This window comes from Epinephelus moara, chromosome 20, assembly GCF_006386435.1.
Source record: "Epinephelus moara isolate mb chromosome 20, YSFRI_EMoa_1.0, whole genome shotgun sequence".
NCBI lineage: Eukaryota > Metazoa > Chordata > Actinopteri > Perciformes > Serranidae > Epinephelus > Epinephelus moara.
The window spans coordinates 7,003,043-7,026,451 of record NC_065525.1 but is presented as its reverse complement, the minus strand read 5'-3'; the positions used below and the strand labels follow the sequence as shown (position 1 = coordinate 7,026,451).

Genomic DNA, 23,409 nt, shown 5'->3' with positions numbered 1-23,409 from the left:
AGGAATTCAGTTCAACTTGGTATTGACTACACAAATTTGTGTCATTCACATGTTAGTAATGTAAAAGCACTTAGCATTGAAGTTACGTGCCCCTGGAGTGAGTGCCTTGCATCTTGCTCCAATATGAAATCCAGTAAAACAACAAAATGCCTTAGTGCAGGAGAGTTAAAGAGGGAGAGACATGATGCAAACATACTGTATGAGTTGAAAGAAATATGTGCATGCCAGTGTTCTGGAAACAGGAAGTTATTTATTACAGTTAGGTTCACTCACCAACAGACAGCAGCAGCTTCAGCAGTGAAGGCACTTTAAGAGGCCCCTGACTCTGCAGCCTGCATTTCATTGTGCCTGTCTGTTTAATCTGAAGAACATGTTAAAAAAATCTGATGTTGTAGCTCACTGCTCACTGCTGGAGGAAAAACAAACTAAGACGACTGTCCTTACCGTAAGTCGTCTGTTGAGTGTTTGATGGTTATTTATTTGTGCTTTAGAATGTATCTGCGGTGGAACAATCAGAAAAAAAGTTTATTTTTATCATTCACTGGCTTTCTCACAGCACCGTAGTGTTGCCCCTCTCTCAGCTCACTTGCCCATGTTATGCTGTCAGCTCGCTGGTGTAATCTGTCTCTCTTTCTCTCTCTGTCTTTTTAAAATGAGTCAGGAAGCTGACATTAGAGTCTGACTTTACGTGCGATGTTATCAAGCAAAGAGAAATGTTCCCCTCTTGTCCTAAAATGGTCCTAAATCGATACTAGAGCACTTCCCTGTTTTGTGAACGAAGCGGTACACAAGTTGAAAGAGCAGTGCTGTGTCTACTTGACCAATCAGAGATGGTTATCCCTTCAAGCCCCACTCCGAAGGTTCCTGTACTTTCAGAAAGCCCCCCCAATCAGGGGAGTAAAAAACAATGTCTCCAAAACTTGATTTAGACCCAGGTCAAAATGCACTAAGTTCCTCAAAAGGTTCCTGGTTCCTAGGGGGAATGTTCCTGCAGTCAAAAAGGGGCTTATTTGTGGCCAAACACTGGCAGCGAATAGACCTAATTGTGGGATATACCACTGCCCTGTTTCCCCAGTGTCGACCTGTCATCTCCTGAGAAGAACAGGAATTTCATTACATTTGCTCCTAGTATCAACACGTCGCAGATACTTCAGTAGCGCTTCTGCTCTCACACACACTCTTCAACAGTTGCTGATTGTTGGCCATTTGGTTACCATTTGAAGAAGTTGTTGTTTTTGAGATTTCATCAGCCTACTTGTGGATTTCACATTTGAGTACAGAGTTTTTAAAGATATGTCTACAGTTAAATTAGGCAGAAGTTTTAACAAACACTAAATATTCCACCATCTGATGCAAATTTACATTGTGTTCTTTGTGCCCTAAAATGTCTGTGTGTTTCATTTAACCTGCATTCGGTGCGGTGTGTGTGTGTGGGTGTGTGTGGATGTGTGTGTTTGTGTGTGTGGGTGTGTGGATGTGTGTGGGTGTGGGTGTGGGTGTGGGTGTGTTTTCCTCCTTTTTGTAATGTGCGAAGTTTGATAATTCCTGACCAAGCAGCTGGGTAGCACACCTTGGTTCAGATTTTTAAATCAAAGCCTATGATTTAAAAAAAAAAAAGACACAACCTGCTGTGTTCTCACTTCTATGTTTGTCTCTTCCAGGCGAACTGTGAGTGGGAGTGTTAGTGGAAGTGGTAGCAGTTATACCGGTTCTAGCTCCAGATCCAGATCCAGATCCTCCTCCAACTCCCTGTCACGCTCACGCTCAGGATCTCGAAAATCCAGGTACTCACTGTGAGCATTGTCAACAGAACTGCGGTTTGCAAAAAAACTTTGTTTTTGGCAAACCTCAGTATGTAGACATGTTGACAGTATATTGCATTTTGTAATTTATGTAAATAACCTTATTTGCGAACAAGCAGATGTGTGCAGAACAGGTGGGATTAATTATTGTTTATTTTGTACAGTTGTGCACACACAAACTTGTTCTATGCAGTCTTTGATAAAGCCACAAAGCTTTTTTGGGTTTACATTGCTATCACACTTTCAAAAAGATAGGATATAAGCATGTCCGTACATAATGTAATTTAATTTAAGTCAACACATACAAGCAGAAGATCATCTCAAGATTTGTCGTGATTTTTACTTTCTGAACTGGTAAAATTGGACTCTTTAAAAAAAGTTTTTTTTATTTTATGAATCTTGTCACAGGAACATTGCACAGGCATTGTGAGCTTCACAGTAATAGAACTTACAATTGGCTGCTTTTAGATTTGATATATACCGGTAGTGATAGATATACAGTGGTATTTTAAAAGGTATTTTAAATATATATAATGGGTTATTCTGATTACAGAGTTTAATCTTGGATAATTCAGTGTTGTTTTCTCTTGCCCTCATGTGCTGTCTCTGACTGGAAACCCTCCAGGAAATCCAGGTACGATTGGTATTGTTCGGGCTGTGTGCGTGCGTGCGCTCCCTTTGTGGCTGAGAATCAGCATCTCACAACTGATTATTGTGTCTTGCTGCAGATCGCTGAGTGTGAGCAGCGTGTCATCAGTGTCATCAGCATCATCCAGCAGCAGCTCCGTGCGTAGCGCAGACTCGGATGATATGTATGCTGACCTGGCCAGTCCGGTGTCTTCTGCCAGCTCCCGCTCGCCCACACCAAATCACCCCCGCAAGGAGCGAGGGGCTGCGCGGGACCGGCCTCCACACAGCAGAGACAAGAACAGGGGTTAGTGTGGGCAGCAAAGTCCCCACGCAGCTGGCAGGCTGCTACACAACAGCTTAACATTCAAATCATAAATTCATAAACTGGTATTCAAATAAGGGCCAAGTTTCAATTAAAGGCTTGGTTAAAATAAGTTTGGGGGTATGGAAGTATCTGTACCACATATGCTGTGATGGTAAATAACAGCATAATGTACATTACTATAGCACCAATTTAATCAGTGCAACATTGGCTACGGTTACATGATAGCTTCTCATTCGGAATGAAATAAATCTGAATGAAATCATTCGGAATTAAAGTCTTTCCAGGTAGTTTACATGGGAAATATTCATTCCGAATGAGGGTTTACACGGGAGATCAGTTTAATCGCCTTTATTCGGGTCTGCGCAAGGTTTGGGGCAGGGAAGGTTTCTGATTGGATAGGGGGCGGGGCGGATGTTACGTGTTTACGTTTACCAGAAGAAAACACTGTATAGTCCAAGCTCCGGATAACAAGATGCTTGACGACGCCGTTCTTAGTGCGTTTTTCGGGCTTGTTTTGCTTATATTCTTGAAGCAGCAGTACGACAACCTTGTTCTGCTAATGCTTCATCTGTTGAGGAGGAGAAGGGAGATAGAAGACCTTGCTGTGGCGAATGGAAACCGGTGAGTGCAACAAGTCCGACTGCTCTATCTCAGCCTGTTGCTATGCAGCCCGTTGCTGTGCGCACTATAAATGTCATCGCGCCAGAAGGGCAAGGAAACGAGCATGCGCAGAAAGACCGGAATGAATTTAAAGAGGAATGAGTGTATACATGCACACAAAATTCTTTCATTCGGAATGACAAACGGAATAAACCACCCCCTTTAATCAGATTTAACTTTCAATCGGAATGACCGTTTTTCATGACCACTTTTAATCGGAATGGCCTTTCATTCCGATTAAAGTGGAATTAAACTGTGCATGTAAACGTACTGAGTGTCATGTCATAGTCAACACTCTGCTGCTGTTACGTTTTTAAACAAATACTTCTTTCATTCAACAATTAATTCCAGTGGCTTTTTTCCAAACAGTGTTTTTTTATGGTCGTTGATGAACTACTGTCAGTTACACTCACTTCCTGTAGATGTTTCAAAGTAAAAGTCTAACAGGAAAGATAGGGATTATGCCCCTTGCACAACTGTAAGGATTTTAGTATAAAACATCTGTGCTGTAAGTCTTAAGTTTAATCGACAAAGCTCAACAGTAATCAAAAGACAGAAAAGTAGAAGTGACTGGAAAGAATTAGTGAACAAAACTAGTATTTCAGTCATGAAAGAAACTTGTTTAGTGAAATTATATGACTCTGCTGGCAGAGGTATTCAAAGTTGAGATTTTGCACTTGTTCTTCAAAACTAAGGTTTCGTTTTTAATGGGCTTTAATTAAGTTAGAAGTACCACACATTTATTGCTAACAACAGAGTTAAAAGAATTGGGTGAAAAGAAAATTGTGAAATGGTAGGTATAAAAGTAGTAAGATATATTATTATTATATGTTTTTATTTTTTCTCTTTATGGGAATTGTAGAACTGATGATTGGTTGGTTGGATGACTGGTTTTCTGTCATCATCACAGAGAGACCATCAAAGAAAGATGAACCCTTCAGGGAGGACCGCAGGAAGGTTGACCCTTCCGGTGCTCCACCTAGAGGAGGTAACCCCATGCCTAGATCAGGACCCGGTAGCAGGGGTGGCCATCCTGTACATCCCCCACCTGGCACCATGGGCCCGCCAGGAAGCTACGGAGGTTCAGGTTCCCACAAAGACATCAAACTCACCCTCCTTAATAAGGTTACCATTGTTTTGTTTTACAAAATGTTTAACCTTTGCAATTGATGGATGAATGTATTTGCAGTTTGTTTTACTGTGATTTTATACTGTAGACACTGTGACGTCATATTTGAACCAATATTGGTATCAGTTCTGGTACAGCACCGATGTTGGTTCCGGTGCAGGTATGACAGACTAAAACGCTCCTCTGCTCTTTTATAACCACACATAGAGCTAATAGTGTCCAAGGCAAATTTCTTACTAGGACAGTAAATTCTATCCTATCCTATCCTTTGACCCGCTTTGGCCTTTATCAGAGTAAAAGTCGTTGTATAACAGAGAGGTGGCACAAAGAATTGCCATCTGCAGTATAGGGCTGGCTAACTGAGCCAGCCCTATACTGCAGATGGCAATAACTGAAAAAGTACACATCATGTAAGTTTGCTGACAAATGTGGTATTTACAAGTAAAATGAAATGCATACTTGTACATTGGCTGGGATGTTTGGGACTAATAGGTTGCCCAGTGCTAATGTTTATAGTCCAGTCTTAAATTAAACCGATTTCTTAAGGAATAGTTCCAAATTTTGGGAAATACACTTATTCGCTTTGTTGCTTTGAGTTTTTCCACTACAGGAAGTCGTTGCTTCCAGCCAAGAAATAGTCCGGCACATAACCCTCAGTAAAACCACAACTTTTTTGTTTGTTTTGCAGTTTCTTTTATTTTTTTTGTATGGATTAAACATACAATATATAACATGTTAATTAGTGAGTTTAGAGGTGCTGGTTGTTTAATTTTGTTACCTTTTTTATTATTACTGACATATTTCCCTCCACTCAGCCAATTTTCTCTTATTTTCATTGCTTGACTCCATATGTCCTGTTATTTTCCAGCAGCAGGGAGATAAGGGCAACAGAAAGAGGTACCTGCCTTCAGACAAAGACAGGCCAGGCTCCCCCCTCAGCAAGAGAATGGCCATGTCTCCAGACAGAGGTGAGAAACATGCTGACTGACAGCATGTATGCCTACTCACTCCCAACCATCTTTTGCTGTTTCACACAAATACACAGTAGACCTAGACCAATATATGGGAACGACTCTGGCTTTTTTTTTTTAAGAATCAAGGATTTGCTCTTGTCCATCTGACATGATGCAGTTTGTGTGATACCATTCAGCATCCAGTATCTAAGGGATGTGATCTGCTGTGATACTTTAGTCAGACTCTAGACTAGTACACATGGACATGTTTAATAGGTATAGTTAGTAGTATATTTTAGATCTATTCTAGACCTTTACTAACATTGACATTTTGTTAACTAATGCCCACATTTGTGCAGAAATTATTATTTGATCATTTGATCCCTTTGTATCATCCTGTGTCCATCTCTAAATTCTGAGCTTTTTTCAGGTCTGTGACCAGGTGGAACTCTCCATGTCCATGAGTTCCTTTTTTTCCTCAGCAGCAGTTTGTGACTCGTGTAAGAGCTGATCAGATCAATGTATGAGAGGAGCAGCTGCTGCAAGTGAATGCAAACTTTTAGACCCAGCAGAATGGAACGATTAAGTTTGACTTTCATTGCACTTGACGTTCTGCTGCTCTGTCTCTTCGCCTGAGTGCGCTTATCACTCCAACAGTGTGGTGCTTTAACTAACCGAAAGGTTTATATATTTTAGTAGCACTTCTAATTAACGGTCCAGCTCCATAAACAGAAAATCTATTTGTGGCAGCAGATGTTTTAATCATGGCAGGCTGTCACAAATAAATGCATGTGTGGTAAATCCTGAGAACTGAAACACAACACTGCAGCCCTACTGACCCGTTTAGCCTCTTTCAGCTGCTTGTTTTGATTTTAGGGTCCATATATTCACTGTATGGTTTAGTCGTAAAACTTTTATCAATCAGGTTATTGATCAGTTTTGGGGAAAAAAATCCCACCTCAGAAATGAATGAATGAAAATGAATAGAAAATAGATTGAATTGTTTGCTGTGAGGGTTAGTACAAAAGAATGGTGATTGTTGTTAGTTCCTATGGTGACAAAACACGTCAGTGGGGCTGTAAAGTGTCATATCAAAGTGTAAAATTTTATATGAGCCTTATGCTTGCATCTTCACTGCTAGTACATTGTCTTACTAGTCATCTGATCAATTGCTACTTGCCAGTACAATATTTTCTAATGTTCAGTGGCTCATGGGTTACAGGGAACTGCACAAATTAATCAAACAACACGTCACGGAGGTCTCCATGGTTTGATTACTTCTTGTTCTGTTTCTGATTTGGAAGTACAGTTTGGTTGTGAATAGCATTGTCTTTTTTGTCCTTTAAATGTTTATTACATAGCACATACAAGCCCACAACCTAATCTGCCTTACCCAATGTAAAGGTTTAGACTTTTCATTACATTATAACAGCTGTTAAAGAGATATGCTGTGTAGTCTCCAGAACAACAGTAATGTGATTTTGATAAACTAACGTATAGCCAAAAGCCACACTTCTAAACCATTCAGTATAAACAGCCACAGTAACTCTGAAACTGGTGTTTTTCAGGCCGTGATAAGAGGATTCCTGGCCGACCTCCACTCTCCCCTCGAATGGATCGGCCCAGAGGCCAAGGGCCCCGACCCATGCCCCCCCAGGGAGACAGGTTAGTGCAAACTCCAGCATGTTATTGCTGTAATACCCTTATATTTATTCTCTTACACCTTGTCACACAACAGAAGTCAAAAGTAGTAGGGGCATTAAGCTCAAAGAGTGGAAATTCTAACATCAACTTTTTCTGAAACATCACTTTTATCATCAGCAGTGATCATGTTTACTTGGGCTAAAATGAGGAACATGCCACAGAAGTGGAAGCACAAGAATATTACACCTTCTCTGCATAATAATAATAACAGTATTCACTGGTTCTACCACAAATTCCCCAGTATAGCGTAGGTGCTTTGTAAATGGGTCAGAGCGCTCAGGGAAAAGTCACTTGGTGCAGTGCTTTTTGTCTAGGTGGTCACATACATTCACAAACCAAAAAAAGAAAAACTCTATACAGACCCTCAGCCTAGCAAACTCCTGAAAAATATGATTTTGATCAGTTGTGTCTTGTTGCATTTTCTAGGGGAAAAAGTGAGATGAGTGAGATTTTTTTTTTTTTGCCATACTGTGAAGCAGTTCTGTATTTAATTGTGTCTTTGAGTATCTTTGCCAGGAAAGAAGAAGGCTGCATTATTCTCTTTTTTAGTCATGGTCAGCAGATCTCATTAACCCACCAAAACCAACAGGGTGTTATTACATTTTTCAGGACTCTCCTACTCTGTCTGGGTCCAGAATTTGATTTTTAAAAAGACTCCGACATTTCCCAATACACATGGATGCACTAGCGGTTTAATACTTTTTGTGTGTTAAGTCCTAAGTAGCTACTAGCTAGTTTCAAAATAGTGATTTACTAAATGGGTTAGCACCATTAAATTGCCCTAAATCTAGACAGGGTTTAGTCTTAATAAGCCTTTTACTGAGACAAGAAGAATTTGTGTATTTGTTGGGGACTATTTTCAGCCATGCATTTATTCACATTTTCTGCTCAAGTGAGTATTTCTAGCAGCAGGATGGTGTATGCAGGATTGAGTCAAAATAAACTACAGTGCATATGGTCATGGTCATTCACCCAGTGCAACAGTACGACTCAGTGATGTGTTATTCAAGTCACTGAATATTTTTTGGACAACAGTGTAAATATATTTCCAGCTTTGTGTATGACATACAGTACTTGTTTGTAGGATCAACCTAATGCTGGTAACATCTATGGCCAGAGGCATTATGTTTTAGGGTTGTACGTTTGTCTCATTCTCATGAATGTTGAATCTCAAAATCATGTTAAAGATTTTTTTTTTAAGTTTGGCATGAGCATCCACTTGGACTCAGTGATGAACTGATTAGAATTTGGTGGTCAAAGGTCACTGTGACCTCACAAAACAAGTTTTGGGCCTTTCAACAATGCATACGCTAATTGTGACAATTTCACACAAATGTCTAATAGAATAAAAATGATGAAGTGATGACATTTTATATCCAAAAGGTCAAAGGTCATCTGAACAGTGATATCATAATGTTCTGCATGAAACACTTTTCTGGCCATTATTCAACACCATAACTCAGGAGCAGAAAGGAGGCATTTGGTCAGATACTGAATTGGTGACACTAATCTTGGGGGCCCACTTTGAAACTGTGCTGACTGTGTGGATCTGTGCTGTGGGGTTGTAGATATGTATGAAACATCCACATTTTATAATGTGTAGCTTCTTTGAAGTATCCTTATTTGAAGCATTGCTAAGTGTCATGCCTACATGTGAGTCTGGACAGACATGGATATAAACTGTAACTTAACTGGTTGGCAGAGGCACACAACCGTAAGGTGGTAATTCAGTTTTGTTCATGTGATTTGTTGACAATAACATTATCGTCATCCTTTAAATTAGATGTTCATGTTTTGTCATTGCTCTGTTCATAATTTGGCATTTTTCTCTTTTAGTTCTACGTAGCGTTGCACTGAAGCAGGAGCCTCCGGGGCTGTAAAATGAAGCTATTGCAGAAGTGTTAAAAACTGCAGTTCCTCTAATGGCCACTTGAGGCCGGCTTCAAGAGCGAGTCAGTCCCCATAGACTCCCATGTTAAAATGCCCAACTTTAAAGCAGAAATAAACATGTTTACAGCCTGGTACAAAAAAAAAATGCTTTTATTATAACCCACTTGTCACTTTAAGTGACAAGTGGGTGCAGGTCACTACCACAGCAACAACATTGGTTAGATAATGTAACCATGTAGCAGTGTATAGGCGGAGCTGTAGCTGTCGCTATTACAGTGTATTTTCAGTTCATAAAAGTTTATCGCAGTGTTTTGGTTGCCAAAAAACACTTTTCGTTTTAATGGTTTTACACTTGGGTTTCACAAGCGAAATTAGCACCAGCATTATCACTGTTAACCATAGCTTTAAATGTGCCATGCTAACCAAGCTAGTAGCTAGCATTAGGATTAGCTTGACGCTCTTGTTCAAATATGGCTATATTTCTGGCTCCAAAAATCCAAGATGGCGAGAGCCAAATGCCAAACTCAAGGCAGGAGTCCACAAACCATTGGCTGAGATAATGGTCACAATGTCCATTTTTACATACAGTCTATGGTCACACTATCTGCTTGTATGAACTGACATGAGTAAAAATGTGCCCCTAATTCTAGCCTCTCTTCCACAGAAAACGTCCTCTGTCACCACCCCCCAAGTCATCTGGGAAAGGCCCAGCGGCGCCATCCAGCAAGCCAGCCATCCTGGGCTCAGCTTCGGCCACCGGCTCAGGCTCTAGCTCAGGCTCAGGCTCCAACAAACCCAGCAACACACTGTCCCGCCGCGAGGAGCTGCTGAAACAACTGAAGGCTGTGGAGGACGCCATCGCCCGGAAACGAGCAAAGATTCCCACCAAATAAACGGAAGCCCACTCCTCGCCTGTTCGCCTGCCTGCCAGTCTGCCTGCCTGTGCGGCTTTGTTGCTGGGGCAACAGTGAGGGTCATGGGATTGAGCGTTTTCCCCCTGCCTTCAGTGGACGTGTAAAAATGTTGTATGGTTCATGTAAAAAGGCTATTGTGTAAGTGAACAGGAAGTGGCTGCCACGAAAACCATCTTCTGCTTGTTTGCCCTCAGAGAGGTTTGGCTCTGCTCCATTCTAGAGTGTCTTTCACTCCCATATGCCCGACTTTTACTCCCCCTTAAAAGCCTTGAATGTCTTGGCTGCGGTTAACCTCATCAAGGAGAAACGAGGAAACATGGGCATTTGGTGAGGGAGGGACATCTCAGGAATGGAGTGTCTTTGTGTAGACTTTACAGAAACAGAAGGGTAGTAAGGTGCACTTGATCACTTGCTGCTCACTGTTCGTTCAGCGAAAAGGAAGCATCTTCCTCATCTGATGTGATGAATGACAGATTTATACACATTGAATCTACTACTTCTGTCTGTCTTTCTCTGCCCCCTTTTATCGTCTTGTTCTCTTGCATTTTTTCTTTAGTTTGTGGAGTGGTGTGACTGTTGGGTCAGCTCTACAGGGTACTGACAGCCCACAGGGCTTCACAGCACTTCTTTGTATAAATCTACAGATTCTTGAGCATCCGTATTCGGTCCCTGTAAGCAATCACGAGCCCAAGCTTTGTTCAGAGGGGGCCAATGTTAACCAATGACTCGTCTGCATTCTGTGTTTTAGGGCAGTGTCCACTGTCACAACTTGTACAATAATAGCAACTCATCAGATTCTTTAAAGCGTATGATTAAAGACAACAGTGATGTGAAGTATTGCTTTTTTTTTTTTTTAATCTACAGCATTTTGTTTTCTTCTTAGCTCTTAAGTGATAAACTGATGTTTTATTTGTGTCACATTTTTAGTTGGAGTATGAGAGTTGAACCGGGGACATTTAGAGACAAGATATGTCTTGCTTTTGTGACAAAAGCCTTCTAAATAAACTATTTTGATAAAGAGAAGGTCATTTGCCTGTTTTTCTCTACTGTTGTGCAAGACAAAAAATTTGGGTGTTGAAATAAAGATGCACTGTCACATGTTTCTGGAAGCATGCACAGCAATAATCAGTAGAAAGAATGTAGAATATATGTAGTTAAAATGATCTCGTAGGCAACAGATTCATGGTATTGTAGCCTTTCTAACCAAAGGGTTGGTTCACTTCCACCTCTTTACTAACAGCATTACATCAACATGGTGATGTATATTTTGTGTTCCGTTTTGATAACCACCTCTTTTTTTCTATGATCGCCACCACATAACTTCTGTTTGATTCATCATAGTACCCATTCCTCAACCACAGCGGCTTCAAATTTGATCTTGTGGTTTTTGGCCATGCTCGTAGAGTCAGAAGTGTCAGTCGTGGCTGATCGGTTAGTCAATCAGTCTGTAAGTCTGTCACCACTTTGGTCCAGAACTGAAATGTCGCACACTGTTTATACAGAGTTTATACACTCTGTAAGTATCCCAACAGTTATTTGATGGATTGGCATTAAGTTCTGTACAGATACTCATGATGCCAAGACAATGATTCCTGCTCACTTTGATGATCGCCTTATTTTAACTCTAGTGGTGCAAGCAGATCTAAGTTTTCATTGATCTTCTGAAATATCTAAATATCTACTCAATGGATTGGCATAAAATTTCATACAGGTGTTCATGGTACCTGGAGGAAGACTCCTATTGAGATCAGGGATCCCCTGACCTTTCCTCTAGTGCACCCATGTGCTTTACATTTGTGCTTTTCATTATCTTGACAGCTATTGGATGGATTGCCATGAATCGGATACATTCAGGATGAATAATAATATTAATGATAATATTTGTAAAAGAATTTGATGCATACATCGCTAATACTCTATTGTTGTTATCAACGGTCCATTGTCTTTGTTCTTTGCCCACCTTTTTTTTTTTTTTTTTTTTTTTTTGGCCAGTTTCAGATGTCGCTATTAACCATGCTTGCAGCATGGTTCAATGGATGCTGGTTGGTCAACTGGTTGATCAGTTTGGTCCAGACTGAAATACCACAACAGCTATTTGGTGAATTGCTATAACTGACTATAACTTGATATTCATGACTTGAGACTTCACTTAGACTTGAGACAGGTTAATCGAAAAGACTTTTTGTTAAATATTTAACTTTTTGTATTTGAAACATAATTGAGTGAATTTGGCAACCTAATAGGATGCAGCAAACCAGCAGGGGACTTTGCAAATGGTAGGATAGCAAAGGAATGGCCTGTCTTACTTTGTTGCATTCTGCCTCCGATTGGCTTACCCTGACATTCTTGCCGTAACCTTAACCAGTCCCATGCTTCTTGTCTAAACCGAACCAATCCAACCAATGAAGGCAACGAGGACTAGCCAGTCAGGGAGAGTAAGGCGGGTCATTCCATGGCTATCCTAGGTCAAGCAAATTTGTGAACTGTAGACACCAACAAACAAGGTTGCTATCATGGAGTGGGTTAGTCCAAATATAATGAAATTTGGATTCAAGGATTTTGTTGGTAATGAAGGTAGTAAGAAACGAACAGCAGTATGAAAGGTCTGCAGCTCAAAATTCAGTAAGAAAGTTACGTCAGCGTGACTTTTTAGCTAACTTATTAGCTTGTTGACTCATGAAATGTTAGCTAGAAAACTAAAGTTTGACCTGATCATCAGAATTTCATACGACTTGACTTGTGACTTGCTTGACCCATGTAATGACTTGACTTGTTTTACTTGACTTACAGCAGGGCCATGACTTTGGTTGCTTGATTCTTACCACAGAAACTTGGGACTTGCTTGAGACGTGAAGGTTAAGAGTGTTTTGTTTGAGCCAGTTGGAACGAAAAATAGCAGCAACCCAAAGAAAGAGCCAGTTGGAACGAAAAATAGCAGCAACCCAAAGAAAGACAATTGACTTGCCTGACTAAACAGAACGGTTTTGGGGCGTCGGTGGCTTAGTGGTAGAGCAGGCGCCCCATGTACAAGGCTGTTGCCGCAGCGGCCCAGGTTCAACTCCAGCCTGTGGCCCTTTACTGCATGTCACTCCCTCTCTCTCTCCCCCTTTCACGCTTGTCTGTCCTGTCAAATAAAGGCTAAAAATGCCCAGAAAAAATCTTTTTTTGCTAACCCAAGCGAAGTTGTCTCTAAAAACCAATTAGCATTTAAATATGTTCATTTAAGTAAATGAGTTTATAATAAGGACACTAAAATAATGGCTGTTGAGAATAAGGCATTGTGGATCAATGTGAATTATTAATTATAAATATGTCATTTCTAGTAGTTATTTGCAACATTGGTAGCTTAATGTCCTAGATATATAGTATAATGAAAATAACTTAATGCCCTGTTGGTGAATATAAGTATTCATTTCTATCAACAACATGAATATTTCTTGGTGTGTGTCTAGTCATATGTGCTGAAATGTAGCCAAGTCCTTTTGGTCTGTGTAGTTGGGTTATATTGCAGAGGGGAGGCAGGTGAACGGTAAATGTTCAGTCAGTCAGTCATCCTGGTGGAGGAGTAAATGAATATGTAAGTGAGGTATTCTCTGGTTGCTGGTGTTTTGCATGGAGGAACTCCCACTGTGGCCTTTGTATGAGCCACAAATTTGGTTAGTCTTCCACAGCTCAGACATGACCGTAAACATCCCCGTTAGAGCCATAGCACACCATTCACAGTGGAAAGATTTATCAGTGGGAACACATTTATTGCATGCTGTAATCTAAGAAATATGAATCATTCCTGTCTGGAAACATTTCCACCTCATGCAGTCAGTGATACAGAAATATGTATTAGTCACGTTATTCAGCACACTGGTGGTTTGCACCTGTTTTAGCTCGTCAACCAGCAGTAATCAGTTCAGATGGTTTCTATTTTTTTATGTAATTTTTAAAAGCTTTAAAACACGTAAAATTACCTTATGTTATTATCTTATTTTATCTTATCAAATATTGTATAAAAATTAGGCTTCAAGTAACGTATCGGTTATATGTTATGTCATGACACTTGTTTCACAGCACCTGAGGATAATGGCACCTGGCATACTGACACACACCACTTTATCCTGTTAAAGCAATATCCATAACTTGGATTCATTTTTATGAAAAAGACTTTTGATTCCTTTAATCAGTGGACCCATATGGGCTAAAGGAATATAAATAACTTATGGGGTAATCAAGGAATGGACACATACTCTGACTTTATGACAGCATCAGAGGAAGGGAGTCACTCTTGTTTTTTTGTCATGCCAGTAAATCTGAATGATTTACAGTCTTCTCTGGTGCTCATGGTTTCAGTAAAATGAACTGAACTGAGCTAACATTTAAACATTTATATTTGTGTGTGCAACCTAAACCGCTAACTAATGTTAGCTCCAGTCGGTAGCCAACAATCTGGTTTCATACATCCAAAGAACTTCAATAAGAACTGCTTGGCAACCAGACCAGGTGTTTAATTGAGACAGGCCTTTATTTGTCAAAATGTGTAGTCACACTGGGCTAGTAAAAGGGATTGGGTGTTTAACTGGGTGTAAGCTTTTAATTGAAGGTATACAATAGGCCTTTCAGATAAACTGATTAAAGTGTGGTATCACAACTAATATACCTGTGGTGTGTGTGTGTGTGTGTGTGTGTGTGTGTGTGTGTGTGTGTGTGTGTGTGTGTGTGTGTGTGTGTGTGTTCTGGGAAAAAAAAATCAGCTAAAAAAATAATGCAAATTTGCACTGTGGACTATCTTGAAGGTTTGTCTGACATTTTAAGGAGTATCCAAAGTGGAGATGGCTGTCATTTTATAAAAACCTGATCTGAAGTATTATGATTAATTCATGAACTTTGTACATAAAAAATGCAAATTGTAAATGTGTATTGAGTCTTGAATTGCAGTTTTTATATTTTGCATTTTAATAAGCAGCCTACTACGACAACAACAATGTAAACACACTCCATTATAATTAAAAGTCCTTTATTCAATATCACTTAAGTGAAGTGAGTATTCAAAACAGGAGTGAGAGGCGTCCAGAGGGTCATCAGATAAATGTGAGGGGTGGTGATATGATTTAATGAGGTAGAAAGAAGAAAAACTGTTGTGCTACACACAGTTTTATTCCTTTGGACTCTTTTTCTTGTGGCAAGGAGTCCCATGCAGGAACTGCTTTTTGAAAGGGCTCACACTTTAAAAGAGTTCAGAGCCACTGGTTTACTCTTTAACAATACATTGGATTGCAGTGTAAAAAAAAAAAAAAGTATTTTTAATGTGTAATCTGAATTAAGTGTGGGGTCCAGGAAAAAAAATATCTCCAAAATTGACACAAACAAATATTTTTGTGTGTTAGTGCAGATAAAAGCAAATTTGCATGTGTGATGTAATGGAATGGCAGTATAAAGTAGCATAGAAATACTCAAGAGTAGAAGTTTCCCAAAATTATACTTAAGCACATGACTAAATGTACTTCATTACAGTCCACCACTGTATTTCTACTGGGTTGGTAACAGTTTCGAAGTAGCTATTAACCTTGAAGCCTTTGTGGTAAAGTCCATGTCTGTCCTGTCGATAAGAATGTTCAACAGCCAGGAGCATGAGCCTCCCAGTTGTGTCCACCTGTCTTTCTCTCTCTATGTCTCCCGTTCTCTCACAGTACCAAGGCACCTCCCTGCTTTTGTCACCCTTTTGAGTGTTGGTACCTCATTCCAGACATCTTGAATGGTCATCCTCCAGGAGGCTTAGATTCACATCTTGTCTCTCTCTCTCTCTCTGTGTGAATGGTATCCTTGAACCATGCCTCTTGGATGTAGTCTGTCCTATTCAATCATTCAGTTTAAGGTATTGTTATTTATTTTGTGAAATGTAATTTAAATTCTTAAGCTGACACATTGGAGTGTGTGTGTGTGTGTGTATTCACTTCACTCGCTAGTGGTTTTAATGTTTTGGCTGATCAGTGTATATACACACAGACTGACTTGCGCAGACACACAGAGAAGAATAATAATCAGCTACAGTGCAAAGTAAACTACAGCTACAGCGAGTGGAGCTCCTCAGCAATGAAGTGATTACAGTGAAGAAACCGAATGCTGAAAAAGAATGCTGAAAAAAATAATCTTAAAAAAAAAAAAGATAGCAGCGAGGGAAAACCCCAGTCCCAGGACTTTGATCCAGGTCAGCAATATCGTGTTATCAAATGTCTTTACATTTTAAATTTTTTTCCAGTTCCTGGTGATATATATATATATATAGGCTTCATCTTAATAGATTTACTGTGATTCACCTGCATTAGCTGATAACACAATGTTAGAGGAAGATGTGAGTGGGAAAGATGCCCATGCACATGTAACTCAGCCTATGCCCAACAAATGCCAGTGAAGTTATTGTTCATGTGTTGCCGACAAGCAACAGAGGCTGCCGATGGTAAATGTCTGTCTTGCTGGTTTCTGTTTTAAAACTGACTTTGTTGATCTAAGAGGCAAAGACAAAAACATACAGAAAAACGTGCTGGTAATCCAATACGGAGATTAATTTACTAGTTTGAAGCAGGGGTGTAAATATAGACAGTGCAGGCAGTGCAGTTGCATCGGGGCCCATGGGGTAGGGGGGCCTTGCAAATGATTCAGATTGCCACCTCGGAACTACACCTGTGTTCAAAGAAGAACTCATAATTAATTGTGCCATTTATTATTGGCTATATGCCTTCAAAAATGCAAACCCATACCTGTCATGATTTTCTTTTCTTTTCTTTTCTTTTCTTTTCTTTTCTAAAAATATATGCTTATTCCACATGAACTAGAAACTATAAATATAAAAACTGTTAAATTAATAATTTTTACAGGTATGCACCCTACCCACTACCCTAAAGGTGCTCACAGCGGACTCCGCGAGGAATGTCCGCTGTCATTCGGGCTTCCATAGTCGAGCGCACTTCCGCGTTGTAGTTTCCTGTAAAAATGTCCGTGAAACACTACATTACCCACAATTCTTGCACGTTGTTTACACTCTTCTGTCATGGCGTCCTACACTGACGACGAGGAAGAGGAGCTGCTCTGCCTGCTGGCTCTGCAAGCAAATAAACCGAAGAGACGGTGGTATGTACGGCCACTAAATGCCACAAGAGACCAGGAAGGGGAGTCATGTTGGTGAGGGACATGCGATGGCGGCAAATACAAAATGCAGATTGGTGTCACATTTATTGGAGGTCAATGTGAAAAATACATGCCAAGCAGTCTTTTGTGTGACACTAGTGCGCGGAGCGGAGTCCGCGCGGTCGTAAAATCTGAGCTTTGCGCACACAGGGCTTGCGGACGTCCGCTTTTAGTCGGGGCGGACCTCTGCGGAGTCTGCTCCACGAACGTTCCGCCCGAGTATGTTTGGGCCTTAAGGGAGGCAGGTGGTATTTTAGGAAAAGTAATTTCTTCATTCAACAAAATTGCACCATTCATGATTGGGTAAAAAAAAAAAAAAACATTCTTAGAAGTTGTTTGTACCTGTTCAAGGATCAAATTAGTTTTATTGCTGTTAAAGTGGTCTGTCAGTAGCTGAAGGTGATTTTATGTTGATACAAGTGTCCCATTCGACCCCAGTCTCCCCTGTTTGTGGCTACAGTTACATTTTGGAGGAACTGGCTTCAGTTTGTTTCCAAACATTTCAGCCAGTCTGACGCAGTAGTCACATAGCATTTATGTAGTGTGGAGAGAGGCATATCTGTGCTCATTTACTACTCTGATAAGTGACGTCCCATTGGCTTAACTTTCAATAGCAGTTTCCTAGAAGTCCCTGCTCTATGAAGACATTGGTGTTTACGTCTGCAGAGGCTTCACACTGTCCAGTACAGTCTGAGGGGACCGACCAGTGGAAAGTTAACTGTGAATGCCCCTAACACGTTTAAGTTGAAAAGAGGACATTCCCTGCACACACACACACATTATAAATGAAGCTGTAGCTGTAGTTTACTTTGCACTGCAGTTATTATTCTTCTCTGTGTGTATGCGTAAGTTAGTCTGTGTGTATATACACCGATCAGCCAAAACGTGTGGGTGACGTGAATAACATTGATCATCTTTTTACAGTGCAATGTTCTGCTGGGAAACCTTGGATCCTGGCATTTATGTCGATGCTACTTGACGTGCTCCACTGACCTGAAAACCGTTGCAGACCAAGTAAACCCCCTCATGGCAACGGCACTGATCAGTGGCAGTGGCCTCCCAGCAGGACAGTGCACCCTGCCACACCACAAAAACTGCTCAGGAATGACCCCAGGGTTGGGACAAAGAGCTCAAGGTGTTGACCTGGCCCTCAAATACCCCAGATCCCAATCCGATTGAACATCTGAGGAATGTGCTGGTACCCCAGAGGTACCCCTGATCCAAGGTGGGTCCTCCTTGGACCAGACTTGGCTCTGGCCTGTTGAGGCATGAACACAGGACCTCTGGAGGGTGTCTTTTGGTGCCTGGCATCAGGGCGTTACTTTCAGATCTTTTGAGTCCCGTGGGTTGTGAGGTGGGGTACCAACACATCTTACAGATATCTGATCAGATCGGGATCCAAGGAACTTGGAGGCCAGGTCGATGCCTTGAGCTCTTTGTCTCACTCCTCAGACCATTCCTGAGCAGTTTTTGTGGTGTGGCATTGCGTATTGTCCTGTTGGGGGGCCACTGTTACTGAGGAGTGCCGTTGCCATGAGGGGGTGCATGTCAGGTGGCATCCACACGAATGTCACAACCCAAGATTTCCCAACAGAACATTACATTGTAACAAGATGATCAATGTTGTTCACTTCACCTGTCAGTGATTTTAATGTTTTGGCTGATCGCTGTGAACCTTGCACTAGACATGTTACTGCATGCATCATTTGTTGGGTGGCAAAGTACAAAGTACTGTCAAAAGCTTGTGTCATAAGGCAAAAGAAGAAGTTCTGTGAGATACATGCTGAAGGAGGGTGGCGTAAAATTTACATTTCTGAAGCAAGGGTTAGTGACGAAGCTTATTCTGAGCAACAGTGACGTGGGTTTGACATTTTCTGACTTACTTTCAAGCATTTGATTTCTGATGGGCAATGTTGTCAATCAGGCTTCTATGTGAAGGGATACACATATAAGTTAAGATATGGCTCCAGAGGCATCCCATGTACAAAGGCAATGTCTTTGCTGCAGCGGCCACAGATTCAGTTCCAGCCCATGGCCCTTTGCTTCATGTCATCCCCTCTATCTCTCTCTCTCCCTTTCACACTCAGTACTATCCTGTCTAATAAAGGCAAAAGCCATAAAAATAATCTTTGAAAATATGGCTCCAGGTAAAGGGCTGTAAAAGAATCTCCAAAGGCAAGAACTGTAGACATAAAGGGAATAAGCGAGAGAGAAGGTTTAAATTTGCCCTCAATCAATCACTTCAGCAAATGCCCCAAAATAACATGTTGTCATAATACAATATACCATTGAAAGCAGAGGAGGAAGTAGTGTGACGTTGTTATAGAACCACAGAGTCCACAGGAGGAAGCTGAGGTGATTGGATGTGTCACTAAAATGTGTCACTCCACTTTTACTGTTTGTTTTCTGTTTCCTACTGACAATGTCCCCTTAAAGGTCCAGTGTGTAGGATTTAGGGGGATATATTGGTAGACATAGAAATATATTAAAATAAGTATGTTTTCTTCAGTGGATAATCCTCATAGGGAGTGGGAGAGTCCGACACTGGATCGGGTACCTGACGGGTAATTCGTAATTAGCTTTGTAATGGGTAAAAAAATATATACATATATATATATATATATATATATATATATATGTATATATATATATATATATATATAAATTCACGGGTAAAAATGAACTACACACTGGTGGGCAGCGGGTGAGAAAAAAAATATATTTCTTATTTTTCAAAATTTAACAATGAAAAAGATGCACAGTGTATGTGTAATATTTTGACATCTAAGTCACTATTATCAAGCTGCAGTTCCTTTTATTTTGAAAGTCAATGACACAAGTTAAACCTTTGTCGAAACTTTGACCCCCGTTGTCATGTTTTTACAGTAGCCCAGAACGGACAAAGCAGATACTGGCTCTAGATAGGGACATTGGCGTTTTTGCATCTCCCATCGTAGTTAACAGCCCTTTCGCGTCCAGCAGCGTAAAAAAAAACAAAAAAAAAACTGAGTTTTTTTTAACATGGAGCTGCTTCATCCACTGTTTTTACCGGTTTAAATCACCGGGTCCATTTCTTTTGGAGAGAAAGGGACCTCTGCAGATAACGCAGCTCCCGGTAAAAACCTCCTGAACGACTGGATCTTAAATTATCAGAGAAAAAAAGTGAGCACACATTAGCATGTGCTGGGCTAACGGCTGTCTCTGACATGCCAAACAGTGTCTGAGAAGCGCTGATTTGTAACATGGAACTGCTTTATTCAGTGCTTTTACCGGTTTAAATCAGCCAATCTGTTTTGAAGAGTAAGGGACCTCTGCGGATAATTCAGCTCCCAGCAAAAACCTCCTGAATGTCTGGATCAGAAATAAGATGAGCACACATTCTGTTATAAGAGAAAAAATGTGAGCACACATAGCAGGCACTGAGTGAGTGGCACATCGCCATGCCAAACAACTTAGAAGAAACAGTTTAAATCAGGAGAAGTTTCAGCTGGTTGCAATCTGCAATGCTTACCGCTGGATGCCACAAAATCTCCTGAAATCTTACACACTGTTCCTTTAGTCTTCAGTAAATCATGTTTGTGCCTAAACCTGACCAAACAAGTATCAGATCAGAAATTGGGTTTAATTTTGTAATAATGATGAAGAGACCAGAGTTTGACCCAACCTTTTGATTTTATGTGGCAAAACTGATTGGAAAAAGTGAAAGCCAGGAGGAGAATGTCCTCTACAGATGCCTGGAGGAAAGAAAGGGGAACAGTGGAATCTCTCTCTCTTAAGGTTAGGGTTACTGGTAATTTTGTGGATTTATTGCTGATGTCCTGACATCTAAAAAACAAGAAGGCCATACATCATTCAATTTGTGGGGGATGCTGCCGAAAGATTTTTTAGATAGTGCTCTTAGGCCAAGAGGAACTGCATGATTACATGCAGGCATTTCCTGTTTGTCTCATATAGGGCTGTTGAGGAGGTTATGAAACAAATAAGACTACAAGTCATTTTGATGTTAATGCTCACAACCCAATGGGGCAGTAAGACAACTGTGGAGGAATTTATGGGTTTATGGGATATAGATTAATATATTTGAATGGTGATAGGCCTGACTGATTTCATTGCTCTGTAAATGGTAAATGGACTGCATTTGTATAGCACTTTTCTAGTCTTCTATTCACCCAAAGTGCTTTTACACTACATGTCACAATCAGACTGGTACCAACAAAGAAATGACTCAGTTGCAGGACTCAAAAACACAAGGTCTTCATTACAAGGTTGGTGCGCAGAAAACAGTCCAAAAATACAAACAAAAGGTTTCCAAAAGCAGGGGGAGATCAGATCAAAAACGTAAGAGAACACTAGGAAAAAATGTCTAGAACATGCTCTCAAACAACTGAGAACTGACTGGCGACAGACAAAGGGCAGCACGTGAACTAAATACACAAGGGAAGAGGGGTAATGAGGGACAGGTGAAACCAATCAGGTGAAAATTCATTGAAATGACCAAAATATGCCAGTGTTATCTTGAGGATATAGGCCTGAGGGGTGTCAGTGGTGACACAGGAGACAGAATAGTTTTTATCTTTTTGCAACAGATCAGTGCGGGATTTACAGAGTGCAGCTTGGGCCTCATCAGCACACTGTAAAGAGTAGCCTCTGTCCAGAAAACATTTTTTCATGGCAGCAGCTTTATCAATGTATTCCTCATTAGAGTGACATATGTATCTGAGCCTATATAGCTGACCTTTGGGTAAACCATACTTGAGCTCTGGGATGAGCACTGCTGGCTAGGAAGAGTGTATTCCTATCAGTTTCTTTTTGATATAGGGTAGTGATGAGGCTGCAATTGTACATTTCAATCCACATATCCAAAAAAGACACACATTTATGATCATATTCACCTGAGAACTTAAGGTCAGGATTCATACTATTGAGGAAATTAACAAAATCTGTCAACTCATTACTAGTCCCTTGGAAAATGCATCATCTAGACATCATCTAGATATCTGAACCATTTGAGGATTTTGTGAAGAAAGGGGTTTCTGTCAGTGTTAAAAGCATACCTGTGTTCAAAGAAGCCCACATATAAATTAGCGTAATGGAGCAAATGTAGAACCCACTGATGCACCTTTAAGTTGCAAAAATAAATCTCCAATAAAGGAAAAATAGTTGAGTTTAAGGACCAAAGCAGCCAGGTCACAAATAAATGCACTGGGTGGGAGTTCTTCCTCAGTGCGGTCTAAAAGATAATACTCATGAGCCTCAAGGCCTCTGTCATGGGAAATATTAGTATAGAGGCTTTCCACATCTAAAGTGGGCAGAATGATATCAGGATGTGATGTTTACAATTCAGACAATCATGTTCATGCTTTTTTTCCCCGTTAAAGGGTTTTTTTGGGGAGTTTTTCCTTATCCGCTGTGAGGGTCCTAAGGACAGAGGGATGTCGTATGCTGTAAAGCCCTGTGAGGCAAATTGTGATTTGTGATATTGGGCTTTATAAATAAAATTGAAATTGAAATTGATGCTTTGAAATCAAATTCAGCTCGAGAGCTCGGCCTGTGACATCTGAGATCTTTTTTTGGAAGTCAGAGGTGAGGTTAGTCTTCAGTTTTCTATTAAAATGTTCATCAGTTAATTTGCAGTAGGCCTCTTCTTTGTAGTCTGACATGTTCTCAATGACTATAGCTCTTATAGTCTTTTGAAAGTTCTTACATAGCCAAATGTTAATAATAACTGAAATTCGAGAAAGAATGAGTGGGTTTATCTTCCAGTAAGTCAAGGGTTTCTTGCTCAACTAACTTACAGCTTGCAGCTGGGTGGAGTGGTAGTTGCTCTGCATTATCTACATTGTTTCTGTTTGCTCCCCGGGTGTGCTTTCATTCACTATGTCCTTTGAAGAAATGAGTGCTCTATCCACAAAAGGAGCTGAGACCTTTACCTTTTCTGAGGCTGATGTCGAGCAGATTTTATTCCTAGCTGCTGAAATATTTAGGAACAACCCTTCCTTGTTAAGGGAAATGAAAACAAAGCAACTGCATGGTTGCACCTTGAGTGAGTATTGGCGCAACAAAGGTATCCCACAGGGACTAAGCATCCAAAAAGTCCCTACCATCAGGACGCAAAGTGAAGACTAAGTGGTGTGAAATACAGAATAAATGTTCCATGGATCAATCAATCAATCAATCAATTTTATTTATAAAGCCCAATATCACAAATCACAATTTGCCTCACAGGGCT

General features: G+C 40.5%; 1 protein-coding gene across 1 annotated transcript in view; it reads left to right on the top strand.

The window, feature by feature from the left end:
- Nucleotides 1–11,045, top strand: part of zc3h18 (zinc finger CCCH-type containing 18) — a 43,412-nt gene extending 32,367 nt beyond the window's left edge. Inside the window, exons 14-19 of the mRNA XM_050072834.1 lie at nt 1,662–1,793; nt 2,531–2,736; nt 4,328–4,542; nt 5,415–5,514; nt 7,068–7,164; nt 9,758–11,045. Coding sequence (XP_049928791.1) covers nt 1,662–1,793; nt 2,531–2,736; nt 4,328–4,542; nt 5,415–5,514; nt 7,068–7,164; nt 9,758–9,986 — 979 coding nt within the window. The 3' untranslated portion in view covers nt 9,987–11,045. The remainder of the gene's footprint in view (nt 1–1,661; nt 1,794–2,530; nt 2,737–4,327; nt 4,543–5,414; nt 5,515–7,067; nt 7,165–9,757) is intronic.
- Nucleotides 11,046–23,409: the final 12,364 nt, after the last annotated feature.